General features: G+C 46.6%; 5 protein-coding genes across 7 annotated transcripts; 1 reads left to right on the top strand and 4 right to left on the bottom strand.

Annotated features, from left to right (window-relative positions):
- Positions 1 to 254: 254 nt before the first annotated feature.
- Positions 255 to 2,958, bottom strand: LOC125761424 (bifunctional purine biosynthesis protein ATIC). 3 transcript variants are annotated; one of them, XM_049422531.1, is made up of 3 exons: positions 2,850 to 2,958; positions 2,222 to 2,320; positions 255 to 2,149 (listed from the first exon to the last, which is right to left on the bottom strand). In XM_049422531.1, exons 1-3 carry the CDS (start codon positions 2,887 to 2,889, stop codon positions 396 to 398), a joined length of 1,893 nt encoding a protein of 630 aa, XP_049278488.1. In that variant the 5' UTR covers positions 2,890 to 2,958; the 3' UTR covers positions 255 to 395. The 3 variants fall into 3 exon arrangements, with proteins under 3 accessions (XP_049278488.1, XP_049278489.1, XP_049278491.1); XM_049422532.1 differs by having other exon boundaries at positions 2,222 to 2,292; positions 2,850 to 2,956; XM_049422534.1 differs by having other exon boundaries at positions 256 to 2,149; positions 2,695 to 2,950.
- Positions 2,959 to 3,490: 532 nt separating this feature from the next.
- Positions 3,491 to 6,883, bottom strand: LOC125761420 (endoplasmin). Its single transcript, XM_049422528.1, has 2 exons — positions 6,710 to 6,883; positions 3,491 to 6,548 (listed from the first exon to the last, which is right to left on the bottom strand). Exons 1-2 carry the CDS (start codon positions 6,753 to 6,755, stop codon positions 4,198 to 4,200), a joined length of 2,397 nt encoding a protein of 798 aa, XP_049278485.1. The 5' UTR covers positions 6,756 to 6,883; the 3' UTR covers positions 3,491 to 4,197.
- Positions 6,884 to 7,018: 135 nt separating this feature from the next.
- LOC125761442 (luciferin sulfotransferase) lies at positions 7,019 to 9,305 on the bottom strand. Its single transcript, XM_049422579.1, has 6 exons — positions 8,949 to 9,305; positions 8,769 to 8,881; positions 8,573 to 8,694; positions 8,303 to 8,501; positions 8,109 to 8,235; positions 7,019 to 8,043 (listed from the first exon to the last, which is right to left on the bottom strand). The coding sequence occupies exons 1-6, from the start codon at positions 9,016 to 9,018 to the stop codon at positions 7,655 to 7,657; spliced, it is 1,020 nt and encodes a 339-aa protein (XP_049278536.1). The 5' UTR covers positions 9,019 to 9,305; the 3' UTR covers positions 7,019 to 7,654.
- A 526-nt stretch (positions 9,306 to 9,831) lies between these two features.
- LOC125761425 (putative glycerol kinase 5) lies at positions 9,832 to 12,559 on the bottom strand. The gene is made up of 5 exons (XM_049422535.1): positions 11,778 to 12,559; positions 11,618 to 11,711; positions 10,961 to 11,460; positions 10,455 to 10,892; positions 9,832 to 10,386 (listed from the first exon to the last, which is right to left on the bottom strand). The coding sequence occupies exons 1-5, from the start codon at positions 11,898 to 11,900 to the stop codon at positions 9,919 to 9,921; spliced, it is 1,623 nt and encodes a 540-aa protein (XP_049278492.1). The 5' UTR covers positions 11,901 to 12,559; the 3' UTR covers positions 9,832 to 9,918.
- A 17-nt stretch (positions 12,560 to 12,576) lies between these two features.
- On the top strand, positions 12,577 to 13,858 carry LOC125761448 (RPII140-upstream gene protein). The gene is made up of 3 exons (XM_049422590.1): positions 12,577 to 12,966; positions 13,052 to 13,306; positions 13,377 to 13,858. Exons 1-3 carry the CDS (start codon positions 12,767 to 12,769, stop codon positions 13,825 to 13,827), a joined length of 906 nt encoding a protein of 301 aa, XP_049278547.1. The 5' UTR covers positions 12,577 to 12,766; the 3' UTR covers positions 13,828 to 13,858.
- Positions 13,859 to 15,007: the final 1,149 nt, after the last annotated feature.

The following is a 15,007-nucleotide window of genomic DNA, read 5'->3' as shown; positions in this document are numbered from 1 at the left end:
GTGTATCAAACTTTGAATTCCTTCCCTATCGAAAAGGGAACTAGCCATTGCTTGATAAAGATCACTCAGGATCGCAAAACTTGTTTAGCACTGCGTCAGAGAAGCGCATCATAAATTGATAATGTCGAATCGTAAACACGTTCGATCTTGCGTTGCTAACCTAGTTCCAAGACGATCAATTGATAACGTCGCAACAAGCCCTGTGCCTAGCAATAGGCATGCGTTGCTTTGCGAAAGCGAAAGTGGAAACATAGAATGTACATTCATCTTTTATTAAAAACGCGTCCTTTTTTCATCCTATTATCCTATTCGCAAATATGCTTTTTATTCTTCCCCTCAACGATCGCATTTTTTATGTGATTTTATAAATCCTACAATAAAACGAATGTCCAAGTTTAATGATGGAAAAGACGGAGATTTGTGTGCACCATCACGATGTCGTGTTCGTTGCATGCCTCGATCACACCCGCATCGTTCGTCGAACCGGATGGGCTCGCAATGTACGACACGCCACTCAGCTTCGCCCGATCGACATTGTCCCGGAACGGGAAGAACGCATCCGAACCGAGGGAAACGCCCGTCAGCTGGCGCGTCCACTTCTCCTTGTCGTCTACGGTGAGCGGGGCCGGTACCTTCTCCAGCATTGCTTCAAACTGCGCCACCGGCATATCCTTGCCAACCGTTCCGTTCACGTAGTTATCGATCGCGTTCGAAATTTCTGCTCGCTTAACTCCCTTCCGGAATTGCATACCGGTAACGCGCGGATGCTGGCGCAACCACCAGTTGTCGGCTTTGTCACCGGCCAACCGCGTACAGTGAATACGTGACTGCTGTCCCGCACCAATTCCAACCACCTGTCCGTCCTTCGCGTAACAGACGGAATTGCTCTGCGTGTATTTGAGCGCGATAGTGGCCACGATCATATCGCGCAATGCCCCCTCCGGTAGTGTTTTGTTCTTGGTAACGACATTAGTGAACAGCGCCTTGTTAATGTCGGCATCGTTGCGCCGTTGCTCGAGCTGCAATCCGAACAGCGTTTTGCGTTCGACCGGGCTCGGTTCGTATGTGGGATCAATCTGCAGTACACAGTACGAACCGTTCTTCTTCTTGCGCAGTACCTCGAGCGCTTCCTCAGTGTAGCCCGGCGCAATGATACCGTCCGATACTTCGCGCGAGATGATCTTGGCCGTGGCAAGATCACATGTATCGGACAGTGCAACAAAATCACCGAACGAGGACATACGGTCAGCACCGCGAGCACGAGCGTAAGCCGTAGCCAGCGGTGTTAGACTATCATACATATCGTCCACCATGCACAGCTTGGCCTGGTCGAGGGACAGTGGCACGCCAACTGCTGCACCGGCAGGCGACACGTGCTTGAAGCTGGTTGCAGCCGGCAGACCGAGTGCGCGCTTCAGTTCACGCACCAACTGCCATCCATTTAGTGCGTCGCACAGATTAATAAAGCCCGGTGCCGCATTAACCACCTTCAGAGGCAACCGTTCCAGCATGGTAAAGATCTGGGCCGGTTTCTGGTGCGGGTTCATGCCGTAGCGCAGATTAAGCTGCGATACACCCGCCGAGTACTGCTTGCGGAAGTAGTCGGAAATGATCGCATCGTACTCAGCGGTGTGTGTGAACGCTTTAAGCGCCAGCACCTGACGGGTGGCCGGAGTCGTATCGCCATGCTGCCGGATCTCATCCAACACCTTCGGATAGTCCTTCGGGTCGCAAAGCACCGTGGCACGCTGATGGTTCTTAGCAGCGGCCCGCAACAGCGTCACTCCACCGATGTCGATGTTTTCCACCGCATCCGCAATCGTCACGTCCGGCTTGGAGATGGTCAATCCGAATGGGTACAGATTGCACACGACAATCTGAGCCAACTCATAGCTCTGCTGACGAATGTCCCGCTGGTCGGATTCGGTCATACGCGCCAAAATACCGGCATGCACCGCCGGATGGAGAGTTTTCACTCGCCCACCAAGCATTTCCGGTGCACCGGTAATATCCGAAACATCGCGCACGGGCAAACATTGGTCGCGGATCGCTTTCGCCGTTCCACCACTTGCTACCAGCTTCAAGCCGAGCTCGTTCAATCCCTTGGCAAACTCGATCAGCCCGGACTTGTCCGACACACTTACGAGGGCTGGGAATTGATCGAGTGGAAATTAAAGTGAATTAGAGCGATCCAGAATCATTCGTGACCACGCCGACTTACCAATTTTTCCACTGGCCATGGTGATGGTGCTGTATCGTTTCCAACCTTTCACTGTCGAAGTCACGCAAAGACTGCTCTCGGAGGTCCAGAAATGAAACGCTAGAAAACGCAAGAATCGATCGATAGTATGATCCGTACAAAAACAATAACACCCGGAACGCTGATAAGGTGCCCTCGTTGGATGCATCAACGTAAGGGGAAGCTGCGTTACCAACGGAGACCTTGCCGGTGAAATCGACCCACCATTCCATCATTCTCTTCTGGCTCGTTCTGGAGCGGCGATAGTGCCAATAGTGATAGGAACTAAACGACGCTTGTAAAGCGAAACCGCAAGCAGGTCAATTTTGGAGGTTAGGGATTGTTTGTTGTAAAGGGATGAGGAAACACACACACACACATGATGAAGCAGGTCATGCTTTTTACAAACAAGGACGTGTACTACAAATCAAGCGGCTCGTGAATGTTTTACTCACTTGTTTTTATGAGATCAGGATGGTTCACGATCCGCGATACACGTTGGGTATTTAAATGGAGACCGTGCAAGATTAGTACCCACAGAAAGAACAGGACAATGTTACGGAACGAGCTGTAGAGCACAATAAAAAGCACACCATACGTTCTTACTCACAGCATCCGGCAAAGGAAGCGATCGTTCGTTTCCAGCACATGGATTCCGCTTGATTGGCAAGGTTAATTTACGCTGTTAAAAAGCGCAACTCTGCTGATGATGCGAACTTGTGGCTACCAGACAAGCGAAACATTTCCTCCATCTCTTTCCATTAGACGCAAGATCGCAATCATACGCGATCGCTCATAATTTTGTGCGTATCTTGTTGTTTGTTTGTAGTGGTAGCGGAATTCATTTTACCGGCATGATAAAAGTTTACACAACAAAAGACGCACCCGCAATGTAAGAGTGGGGAGATCGGGTTTTCTATTCTGCCTAATTTAATTGATTTCATTCGCCTTTGACAAACACCACGTGGTTGTAACGACTTCGCCAAACAGTTGCTAAGGCAACAACAGCACATGTTTGGTGCGTAAGTTTGTAACTTTTGAATCAAATTAGATATTCGTACATAAATGTGGAAAGAACTTAAATTTTTGTTGATCGAAGCATTTTAAAGTCCAGTTTAAAGTAAGAATAAGTCAATCCGATGTAATCAATTGTATTCAACCTACGTGGCTCACCGTCCATCCAGGTACATTACCATACGACCTTGTACTATATCGGTTTTCACAATATAACATAAAGCAATCAAAAAGGCATTAAAGTTTGATGATGGTTTTATTTCGCTTCTTTGCTATTTTCCACTTTTCATTTGTTGTTTCATAAAATTATTTTCGTTTCTAGCTGTTGTTTTTGTTGTTAATTCAAAGAAAACAGGAAATATCTTTTAATAGTCTTTGTTCTGTTCATGTACATATATATATTCCTGAATGGCATTCATACGAATGCTGCAAAAAATATAATAAATTGCACTTGAACACAATCACGATTAACGAAAATACGAAAACGAAAAAAAAAACATACATGGAGGGAAATTCCTAACTCTTAAACAATATAGTAAGGAGTGTTTTCGACTTTAGCAGTGTTTTTGTTTTTTCTTCGAGCTACGCAGGGCAGGTTACAATGGTTTAGGACAATAAAATTTGTCCTTCCGGTTAGTCTTCTTCACCATGTACTGCCTGCTCTGTGTTGCTGTTCCCGTTGATCATTCGGTTGTGTTGAACCGTCTTCAGATTCTCCCACTCGGAATCGGAAGCAGCAGCTCATCAGTCCTCAATTTTCACCCTGCGCGCGCTATACTATGATCCTTACGATACAATTCACACACACACACACGCACATACATTCATCTGTATCACTTACATACAATAGAATACACACGTACACACATTAACTTTTCTTCAGTCATACAATGATGCGGCCACATCATCCACGTGTCGGTTGTCCTTCGGCTTGTTACAGCTTATTACAGCTCGTCATGCTCCCCATCGGCATCGATGGATTCTTCTTCCTCGTCCGCACCACCCGCCTCGTCCTCTGCCGGTTCGTCTACGAACACTTCCTGCTCGGGTTGTTCGTCCAGCGATACACCCAACGTTTGGCGCATCATGCGCTCGATGCTGTCGGCAAAGTCGGCCGTTTCCGGCAGCTGGAAGCCCGATCGCAACGTAGCCGTGTTGAACATCAGCACCGCCATATCCTTCGCCACAAGATCGTCCGTGTCTACCTCTACTCGGCGCAGCAGCTCACGCATCAGCGGATGGCGCGGGTTGATTTCGAGCGTCTTCTTCTGATTCAGATAGTAGTGGCGCTGCGGATCGTCCGTTTTCTGGTGCGCATTGGCCAGTGCCAATCGTTCCATGTTGCCCGTCCAGCCAAACATCGAGGCGACCAGGGCACACGGCGAGTTGGCCAGCCGTTCGGACAGCTGGGCTTTAGCAATCTTGTCCTTCAACGCGACATCGTTCAACCATTTCAGCAGTGGCTCGTACTCCGTCTTCAACTCCTCGAAGCGTGCCTTCGTCTCTTCGGATTCGTTCAACGTGAAGCCCTCCTTGGCAACGTTCTGGAACCGTTTGCCGTCAAACTCGGGCAGTGCAGAAATGCTGTACTCATCGACTGCCTCCACCAGGAAGAGAACCTCATAGCCGCGCGACAGCAAACGCTCGACGAACGGGGACTTTTCAATCTCGGCACGGTTCGGACCGGCAATGAAGTAGATGTTGTCCTGCTTGGGCTTCATGCGTGCCACATAGTCCGACAGGCCTGTGAATTCCTTGTTCTTCGTCGAGGACGACTGGAACCGGAGCAGCTTGGCCAATCGCGACCGATTGCTCGGATCCTCCATGATGCCCAGCTTAATGTTGGTGGAGTACTCCTGCCAGAACTTGTCGTACTGCTCCTTGTCGATCTTCTTGATCATATCGAGCGCCTTGCGGACGAGCTTCTTCTTGATCACCTTGATCAGTTTGTGCTGCTGGAGTGTTTCACGCGACACGTTCAGCGGCAGATCGTCGGAATCGACCACACCACGGATGAAGTTTAGATAGTTCGGCATCATGTCGTTGAACTCATCCGTAATGAACACTCGGCGCACGTACAGTTTGATGTTGTCCGCCTTCGTGCCGTACTTGTTGAAGCTTTCCGACGGTTGTACCTTCGGCACGAACAACAGCGACTTGAACGTTACCTCTCCTTCCGCGATGAAGTGCGTTTGGGTCAGCGGTTCCGACGTGTCCTTGGTGAGGCTCTTGTAGAACTCGGTGTACTCTTCATCCGTCACTTCGCTGACCTTGCGCGTCCAGATCGGTTTGCTGTCGTTCATGATCTCCCAGTTCCAGACTGTTTTCTTCACCTTCTTCGTCTTCGGTTTGTCACTGTCGGTCGTCTCTTCCTCCTCGACCTTCACGTCCTCCTCCTCGTCCGTGCTGTCCTCGTTCTTGTCCACCGGTTTTTCGGTGGTTTCCTCCTCGACGGCCACCTCCTCTTCCACTTCCTTGCTCGTCCACATGTAGATCGGGAAGTTGATGAACTGCGAGTACTTCTTGATCAGCTGCTTGACCGTATCGTCCTCCAGGAAGTCGAGGGCTTCCTCCTTCAGATGCAGCGAGACCTGCGAACCACGTTCCAGGGTGTTACCACGCGGATCCTCCACAATGCTAAAGCTGGCAGCATCCGACTCCCAAATGTACTGTTTGTCGTCGTTGTGCTTCGTCGTCACTACGACCCGATCGGCTACGAGGAATGCCGAGTAGAAACCGACACCGAACTGGCCGATCATATCGTTCACGTCCTGTCCGTCAGCCTTGTCCTTCTCCTGCATCTTTGACAGGAAATCGGCCGTGCCGGATTTAGCGATCGTACCCAAATTGTTCACGAGATCTTGCTTCGTCATGCCGATACCGGTGTCGATGATGTGCAGCACCTTGCCCTCCTTGTCCGCCTTGATCTTTACCTCCAGATTCCGATTACTGTCCAGCACGGAAGGATCTGTTAGCGACAGCAGACGAATCTTGTCCAGTGCGTCCGATGCGTTCGAAATCAACTCGCGGAGGAAAATTTCCTTATTGCGGTACAGCGAGTTAATGATGAGCTTCATCATGCGGTTCACCTCCGCCTGGAAGGTAAACTTTTCCGACTTTTCCCGCAGTTCCTTCATCTGGGCCACGTTGAGACCGTCCAGTTTGATAGCTTCCTCTTCACGCTTGACCGCCTCCGCATCAGTTCGCGAACCTTCCTTTGATGCGCCGAGATCATTGTCCACCCTTGGCAGTGTGTCATCGTCATCATCGGCTTCCGCACGTACGTGGTGAATTCCTGCAACGGATTAATCCCCTTTGTAGATCCACGTCAACAGAAACACATGGTGGCGTTTGATGAGCGAGATTGCAACATTCGGGCACCATATCTCGAATGTTCGATTGGCCACGTACACGATGGTGGTCCCAATGGCGAGTAGAACAATTCGCCCGACTTACCTGAAATCAGGAACACACCCAGTACTAGAAGTAGCAAGTACTTCATAGTGGCACGGTTACACAGACTACCTTTACGTACACACAAAACCCGATGTCCACCGGAATCGACAGGGAACGGATAATTGTCGTCGGAATAGAGCTGTCCAAGCTACGGAAAAGCCGCTGCTTCGACGGTTTGCAAACGAATACTCCTTGCGGTACAGAAAGCCGCTGTCAAATAAATGATAAACGAAGCCGTCGTTCGTAGTCGTACCCAGACGATGGGTCGCTTGAAGCATAGCATTCTGTCCTGCTTGCTCTAACTTGTTGAAGCACATGACGTCACAGTAGTCTGTGCTATTGCAGTGCTTCGTATGGGATGATCTCCTTACGTGGTGCTTTCAAGAATATTTGGCGATTTCTGATTGGTCCAAATCAGGCTCCTGGTCATAAGGTGCATTTACACGGTGCGAGGCCATAAGCGAGATTGGACCTCCCTTTCTTTAGTTGCGCGAGACATGAAACGATTTTAATTTTTTTTAATTTTAATACATATTTAATCTGCTTGGAGGTTGTTTTTACGGTTATACAAGGTTCATAAAAGTAAATAAAATATAGCAAAAAGTTATAATAATTTCACTTTATGAAGACATTTCGTGTTTGTGAAGTTACTTTTCGATTTAGCCTCGTATGTGTAAACGCCACTAAACCGGTATTTAAATTTCCCAACCAAAAAGCTCCATAAAATATGCATTAGAAATGCTTTCCCTCTCGCAAATTGAAAAACAGGTTGCATTTTCCACGATTTCGTGAATCCTCTCAATTCAATTGATTGTCATCAATCGTGAAATTAAAAAGAATTACATTTACTAAACAAACAAAGTACTCAAAACATAAAAAAATTATTAGAGCTCTTTGCTTCTCGATCAAGTTTAGATGATCTGTCTAGAGAGTTCACAACCAGCGCTAACAGTCCGGGAACTTTATATCGGTTCCGTTCAAATTCTGCTCCATCCATTCGCCAATCCGTCGTTTGATATCCTCCGTCATCTCCTCCGCATTGGCACGCACCTGTCCATTGCGAACGAATCCCTGTTCGCCACTGTTCAAGATGCCAACGGTTTTGAGCTCCTCACACGTGACCGATTTGTTGTTGCGGAAGTTCCGAATGTCCAGATGTGTACACATGGTTTCGATTTGCTGATCGGTGAAACTTTTGCCCAGAAAGGCGGCCGTCTTACGGACGGTGGCAGGCAGATTACGCTTCATGTCTTCGTAGTACATAAAGAGAACGTTTTCACGATCCTTCTCAGCCCAGCCTTCCTTGATGTGGGTCCAGTACGGTGACCAGGCAGCTAAAAGAAGATAGATTAATTACCATACTTTTCAATCAGTTGAATAAAACGTTTACCAAACTCACTCAAATCCTTCTCAAAATAGTTGTAAAATGTTTCAAAATCATTCACATATCCCTGAGTCCGATACAAACGATTGAGATGGTAGTAGGACACAGCCACATCGGAAGGGTTCCGTGCGACATAAATGATCTACGAACGAGGAAAACGGGGGTTTTGTTTTTACATTTCATATTTTTCTGTGCCTTGCCCTTCTCACCTTGGCCTTCTTCTCAAACACGCTCGGAGGTAGTAGCGATATGGGCAGATGAGTTTTAATGTACCGAGGAGTCTTCATTTCCGACAGCATAAGCCCGACGGGTTGAGATATCTGTTCAATGAACTTCATATGTTCAATGTCGTGTTCGTTTTCCTTCAACAATTTTGCCTTCATTTCATCATGCAGAAACAAATGAAATCTGTAGCGAATAGTTACAAAACAGTTAAGGTAAAAGAGCTGCAATATCTTACTACTAGCCACAGTACTAACTCCAGAAAGGGAAATCTCTGCGTCAACGGTATGTTTTTGGCGGTTTCAAAGTCAAGTTCGTTGCATATCAACCAAACCATCTCCTGTGTCCACGTTGTGCCCGATCGTGGATAGGTGACGATCTAGGGAGAACAAATACTGTTTGGTGTATTTTGAAGCATTTCACTGTTTTCTGTTTTCACTAAACATTCATTACCCACGTATCGTCCGATCGCGCCTCGAACGAGTACAAACTTTCGGCGTACTGTTTGAAACGGGACGGGAAAAACCAACGCTTTTCTCCAACTTGAACAAATCCGGTACGTTCTCCTGTAAAACGAGAACAGTATATAAAAATGTCCAACTGTAACACGCTGCCTATAAAAGGCAAACAAACCATGAAAATCTTTCAGCAACTGCTCGTTCTGTTTGGGCTCCACAAAATTTATACTGTACGGGAACGACATCTTGAAAGTGGCACCTTTAACTGATCAAGCGCGATTTACAATACAACATCCGACGACACTGCGATCGAAAACGAAACTGAACGATCAGACGACCCTTCGCAACGACCGGTCAATAACCATCATCGTCATCCTCATCATCGCGCTGGTTGAAATATGCTGACCAGCAGCACATTTTGCTAGGTGTTTTGTGTTCAAGTAGGAGAAAGTTTTTTGTTGACACAGTTCCGAAGCTTTTGGGGTGTTCGCTGGAAGCAGACACCGAAACGAAACGAAGGTGGCGCTTGTGTGTGTTGAGACGCACAATCATAACCAGGAAGCGATTTCTATGCTACGTAAAGAAAGGGACAGATGGAAGCAGATATGCGTTAATCAACGGCTCGGCACATGTAACTTCCGTCTATCGTTAGTGATCAAACAATAGACATTCCACTACCGACAGCTTCCATTTCTGTGGCTTTTCTTTGTTGATTTGCTTACGGGGAAAAACAATTATTGGCAAAGAGAAAGTTTATCAGTTGTGTGGAGGAAATATGCACACTTTGAGATGGTCTTGAGATGAAGAGGCGTTTTTTGCAAGGTTTTACGGAATACTTTCTTTGGAAATGTGTTTCATTTATTCGAAATACGAACCAGATTCTGTTCTGCTTCTATTTCACTGTTTTCTATTTTTAAATTTTTAAAGTTTTTCTCATTTTATACATATTACGCTAATATGATACAATAAGACGAACAAATTGGTTGATGATCGCATTAATTAAAACAATGTTTTACAGCATTTTACATGTGCGACAACAACATATAAATCACACACGATTTAAGCTGATACGATTGCCGGTTTACAACCATCCATTGTTTTTTTATTTGTTTATTGCTATTTCACTGTATAAAAATATCACATTATCAGTCTAGGTTTTTAATGTCCTCAAGTATGTACCATTTTTTAAAACGGTCCACCGCCCGCTCCCAACCTCTCATTTGCTTCAGCTGCTTCGTTCTCTGGGTCATATCTGGGGAGAATTTTTTCTCCACTTTCCTTACATCGACGAGCTGTTGCTTCGTGTTCCAGATGCCGCAATTTAACCCCGCCATGAACATTGCACCCATCGCCGTGGAATCTGTCACTTCACCCCTTTCCACCACAATGCCTGTTAGATTGGCCAGCGTTTGGCAGATGAAATCGTTCTTTGACACTCCTCCATCAACCTTGATGCTGGTGAACGAGAAACCCGTTTCCTTTAGGGCACAGTCGTGCAGTAGTGCCACACGGAAAGCGAGACTTTCTAGTAGCGCTCGAACCATGTGCTCTTTACGCGTGGACGGCTTAATCCCGATGAATCCACTACCGGCGGAATCGTCCTGTATTGGTGGCTGGAAAAAGTGGTGTATGAGGGAGCTTAAATTATATAGACACGTTCAAACGTTTTCGTAGAACTTACCCCAAGTCCACTGAATGCAGGTACGAACAGGACACCGTCTGAGTTGGGGACAGACATCGCCATACTGGCGCTTTCTGCTGGATCCTCGAAGAAGCCCATATTGAGCGCCCATTCGATGATGGAACCCGTATCATTGGACGCACCCTCCATGAGGTAGTTAATGTCCACCATCGAATCCTTTCCACTCTGCAGCTTGTAGCCAATTAGCGGATACAGCCCGTGCACCGAGGCAAGGCACTTTGTTCCAGTGTTAACGTTAAGGAAGGAACCGGTTCCCATGGTGATCTTCACGTCGCCCCGTTCGAAGCAACAGGTGCCCCACAACGAAGCTGACTGGTCGCTAACCGATGCGGCTATTTTAATTTTCGTTCCCAGAAGTGTCTCATGCACGTGGCCAAAATCGTACGAATTATCCACCACTTTCGGTAGTAATTCTTTCTGCAATGAAGTAATGAACTGTTTGTATTAAGTATGTTTAAGCATCGGGAGCGTTGCATACAGCATACCTTAATGGAAAATAGACTCAGAGCCCAACCAGCCCACTCTTCACCGAAAGGATCATAGAATCCGGTCGAGGTGCAATTAGTCACATCGCTTATGTGCTCTACTGGTCCAGCAGGATCGGTTCCCTGGCGCAAACGGTACAGCAACCAGGAATCAATCGTCCCATAAAGCACGTTGCCGGTTTTCAGATCCTCTTTAAGCGAAGGATTATTCTGCAGCACCCAGGACAATCGCAGCGTAACCTGTGGATTCATCAGCTTGATGACACTGCCAGCCAGAAATCGTTTGCTACGGGTGAAAAAATGTAAAAAGCTCGCTCCTAATTTGATTACGCGCAGCATGAGGCTGTTGTTCCAATCTTTGACGAGCTGATCGGCCCGCAAGTCTTTCCATGTGATGAAGTTGTGATACACTTGGCCTGTGTTACGATTCCAGCAAGTAAAGCTATTTCTCTGTGTCGAAATGGCCAAACAGGTAAGTTGATCCATGGATAGGTTTGCATCTATGAGGAGAATGCACCGGTTAAAAAAATATGAAGTTACATTTAATCCGTAAATTCATTATCAACGTTCTGCCAGCCACCAATAAAACATATTTTTAACCGATTAGATAAGCAATATCAAAGTGATTTTTTTTATATAATGCTGATTCCTACTGACCTTCGGTTGCTTTGCGTATGGTTTGCAACACACTGGTCCACAGTTTATCCGGGTTAATTTCAACCCATCCCGGGGCTGGATAAATTAATTGAACCTGAAAAGAGAGAAATAAGTGTTTCAGCGTACGGGGAATATTCGTAATTGAGGAAGATAAACTTACCTGATCATAGGCCGTGCCGATCGAGGCTGGTTCTCCGTTTGTACTTGTCGCGTATATAAAGCACCGAATGGTCGTAGTGCCAACGTCGAGCGTCGCTATATAATGTCGATCAGTAGCCTCCATTCGTGATTGGGAAACTAGTGACGAAGCCCCTTTATTGTTTGTCGATTCCACTTATGCGCCACTTGCACTCGACATCACATCACTAACGACACTCCAAAGGGCAGGGCGCTAAAGTAAAGTACTTTCCGCAGCAACACAAATCACTTCCGACAACTGTGACGACAACGTACGGCTACGGGGCGGGAGCCGACTAACAGGACGGCGATGTAACGATAACGTTGTTGCCGCACCGCTGCGCAAGAAACTCTGCCAGATCGTCGTCATCGTCTCAGCGCAAAACGACCGATTTCAATTCAAGCGAATAAAATCATTGATAGCAACAAGCACAGTGACTTCAGTGGTGGGGATAGCGATGATTGATCCTGGTTCCAAGATTTGTACCAACATATGTATGTGGCCCCCCCGCTGACAAGACTCCGAACTGATAAATCGGTTAGCTTAGCGCGATGGTGGTGTGTATTGTTCGCTATGCTTCGTCAAAGGAAGTCGCACTGTATATGTTGCTTTCCAACATACCAAATCGTGTCGGGCCGGGCCACGTCGGGTATCTGCGGGCCGATTTTTATGTGCGGAATTTGACAGCCGTTCTAGTACTGCATCCGCTGTTGTCCGATACGCGTATTTCGACTGGAACAATTCAATAACTCGCTGAAAGAGTCAATTATACCTATGGCCCCTAACAAAACAATAACACACCGAACATATGTCAATATATTCGTCCAAAAGCATGTAAACAAACCCATTGTACAGCGGTACGCCATAACAGCTGACTGTCAAAACTTGGCTTAGCAGAAAAAAAACACATCTAGTTATGCAAACTATTCCGCGGTAGTGTAGTACATCGAGGTTTTTCGTGTGCTGTGGCCATGCAATCAAGAATGCTTCGGAAAACGGTTCACAAACTGTTCGTTCCGGGTGGTATAGTGTCGGCCGGACTGCTCCCATTCACCGTAAACGATCATGATCAGATTAAAATCGACACCAAAACCGTACAGAGCATGTACGAGGAGGCGCCCGGTGACAAACAAACCGGTATGGAACGATTGCATATGATGTTTACAATTGAGTAAGTGTAACCGATCCACCGAAAGCCGATTATGTTCTTTTTTTTCTTAACTAAAACTGTTGTGCATATCATTTCTTGTTTTCAGCGAATTTGGACGAGTATCGAGCGAACTGAACTCCATCTATCAGGCCGGATTTTTGGGGTTTCTGTTCGGTGCCTGCTATGGTGGGTTTGTTAATTCGCGTGTCGCCTACATGAACTTTCTCGAGCGTAACCAGGCAACTGCGTTCCAGTCAAGCTTTGAGGCGAAAAAGAAGCTACAGGACCAGGTGACGCTTAACTTCGCTAAGGGTGCGTTCCGATGGGGTTGGCGTTTGGCGCTCTTTACCACCAGCTACGTGTAAGCCACACCATGATCCCTTATTTCTTTACCATTAGACTAATGTTTCACTTCCATAACGGCTTTCCAGCGGCATACAAACGATGGTGTCGGTGTATCGAGGAAAGTCTTCGTTGTACGAATACATGGCTGCAGGTACCGTTACGGGTGCCATGTATAAATTCAGCATGGGTCTCCGTGGGATGGCTTCCGGTGGGCTAGTGGGACTAGCGCTCGGCGGACTGGCCGGTGGTCTCTCGCTCGGCATAATGCGTGCTACCGGTACCACGATGGAGGAGGTACGATTCTGGCAATACAAATGGCACACGAACCGCGAACAGGTCATACGGGATTCGTTAAAAAAGCAATCGAGCACGGAAGAGGAACCACTGCTCGCACATCACCACAATAAGTTCGGCACCGCCAACATCGATCTTGAGGCAATCGAAGCAGAAAAGCGAAAAATTCAACTAGCAGTTGAACGGGAATCGCTTTTGAAGAAGATGGAGCAGGAAGAACAAACGGAAGTAAAGGCTAAATAAAGCAAAACAAACATACCGATCCACCCGTAAAGGATGCGTTCTTGCGTTTTCTTTCTGCTTGCGCTTATAAAACACCACTTGGTTAGATCAGATAGTACAGAAGTACAGGAAGAAGAAGTTTATTTCAAACGGATGTATAGAAAGAAGATACACACAAACTGAATACCTCGCTGCGGGCGGAAAGGTGAAGATGAGCGGTAAGAGACGGACAGAGGAAAGCGGTTTAAAGGATCGGAAACAGTTTGCTTGCTCCATGCCTCCTGTTTAACTTATTGTCTTCATGTCGGGCAAGGATTTGGATTTCATTAGCTTCTTTTTGGCTTGCTGCTGCTCGTGCTTAAGGCGTAGCTGAAGCAGTACTGCCGCTCCGCACGCATCTAAGGGATAAAGGGAGGGGACGGGGACGGGGGAAGAACGAGGACAACAAAAACAGGAGCGAGAAAGAGAAAGGGAAAAAAGGATCTAACATTAACGGAGCGCTAATTCATACGGGGTCACAGTATGTTATAGTTTTGTGTATATTGAAATTAAAACGCCCCAAAACACGTGGTCTACTGGTGGCAAGCATAGCTCACCTCAGTAAGGAGGGGGTCGCCGGGTCGGTGGTTAAACACAACGAGTTGGTTTTGAGACAATAAACTCAACGGTTACTTTTCGGTTTTATTAACGGTACAACATAATAAAATTATTAAAAAATCTATCTACATATAGGTAAAGGTGTGTATGTAATGTGTGTTGGTTTTATAATTCTATTGCGATTTGAAGAAACATTTAAAACGCAATCGAATAAACGACCGATGCGCGCGTACAATAAAGGGACATAGAAAAGAACAGAAAAGAAATGAAAATTTAACATGAAAACATACCCGCTCCTAATAAATTTGGCGCGTGAATTTGTGGGATGTTTTTTTTTGTTTCTCCTTCCGATTTAACGACGAGCTAAGGATGAGGTGGGAAGCTTAACTGGAAAATGATAGTGGAGAGAAGCGTTCGAGGGATACATGAACGAAGGGATAGCCAGCAGCCACAAGAAGCTGACCATGCTATGTTGCGTGAAGCACCGTCTGGTTTTGTTGAGATGAAAGATGAAGTTCTATTGCTTTTCCTCGTTGAGCGTATGTGTATGAAATCACTAAGGGATGTGTTCCTTGGGGGAGGGTATGTAATTTAAAGCAACTTA

This window comes from Anopheles funestus, chromosome 2RL (genome assembly GCF_943734845.2).
Source record: "Anopheles funestus chromosome 2RL, idAnoFuneDA-416_04, whole genome shotgun sequence".
Classification (NCBI taxonomy): domain Eukaryota; kingdom Metazoa; phylum Arthropoda; class Insecta; order Diptera; family Culicidae; genus Anopheles; species Anopheles funestus.
This window is presented reverse-complemented; position numbering and strand designations above follow the sequence as displayed.

Coding starts and splice junctions, on each gene's coding strand:
- LOC125761424 (XM_049422531.1), bottom strand. CDS start 2,889: ATGTGCTGGAAACGAACGATCGCTTCCTTTGCCGGATGCT. Junction 2,321..2,849: donor CGCTTCCTTTGCCGGATGCT/GTGAGTAAGAAC, acceptor TGCGTTTTCTAG/CGTTTCATTTCTGGACCTCC. Junction 2,150..2,221: donor CATGGCCAGTGGAAAAATTG/GTAAGTCGGCGT, acceptor ATCAATTCCCAG/CCCTCGTAAGTGTGTCGGAC.
- LOC125761420 (XM_049422528.1), bottom strand. CDS start 6,755: ATGAAGTACTTGCTACTTCTAGTACTGGGTGTGTTCCTGATTTCAG. Junction 6,549..6,709: donor GGGTGTGTTCCTGATTTCAG/GTAAGTCGGGCG, acceptor AATCCGTTGCAG/GAATTCACCACGTACGTGCG.
- LOC125761442 (XM_049422579.1), bottom strand. CDS start 9,018: ATGTCGTTCCCGTACAGTATAAATTTTGTGGAGCCCAAACAGAACGAG. Junction 8,882..8,948: donor GTTGCTGAAAGATTTTCATG/GTTTGTTTGCCT, acceptor CTCGTTTTACAG/GAGAACGTACCGGATTTGTT. Junction 8,044..8,108: donor CTATTTTGAGAAGGATTTGA/GTGAGTTTGGTA, acceptor ATCTTCTTTTAG/CTGCCTGGTCACCGTACTGG.
- LOC125761425 (XM_049422535.1), bottom strand. CDS start 11,900: ATGGAGGCTACTGATCGACATTATATAGCGACGCTCGACGTTGGCACT. Junction 11,712..11,777: donor TCGGCACGGCCTATGATCAG/GTAAGTTTATCT, acceptor CTCTCTTTTCAG/GTTCAATTAATTTATCCAGC. Junction 10,893..10,960: donor TGAGTCTATTTTCCATTAAG/GTATGCTGTATG, acceptor ACTTCATTGCAG/AAAGAATTACTACCGAAAGT.
- LOC125761448 (XM_049422590.1), top strand. CDS start 12,767: ATGCAATCAAGAATGCTTCGGAAAACGGTTCACAAACTGTTCGTTCCG. Junction 12,967..13,051: donor CATATGATGTTTACAATTGA/GTAAGTGTAACC, acceptor TCTTGTTTTCAG/CGAATTTGGACGAGTATCGA. Junction 13,307..13,376: donor CTCTTTACCACCAGCTACGT/GTAAGCCACACC, acceptor ACGGCTTTCCAG/CGGCATACAAACGATGGTGT.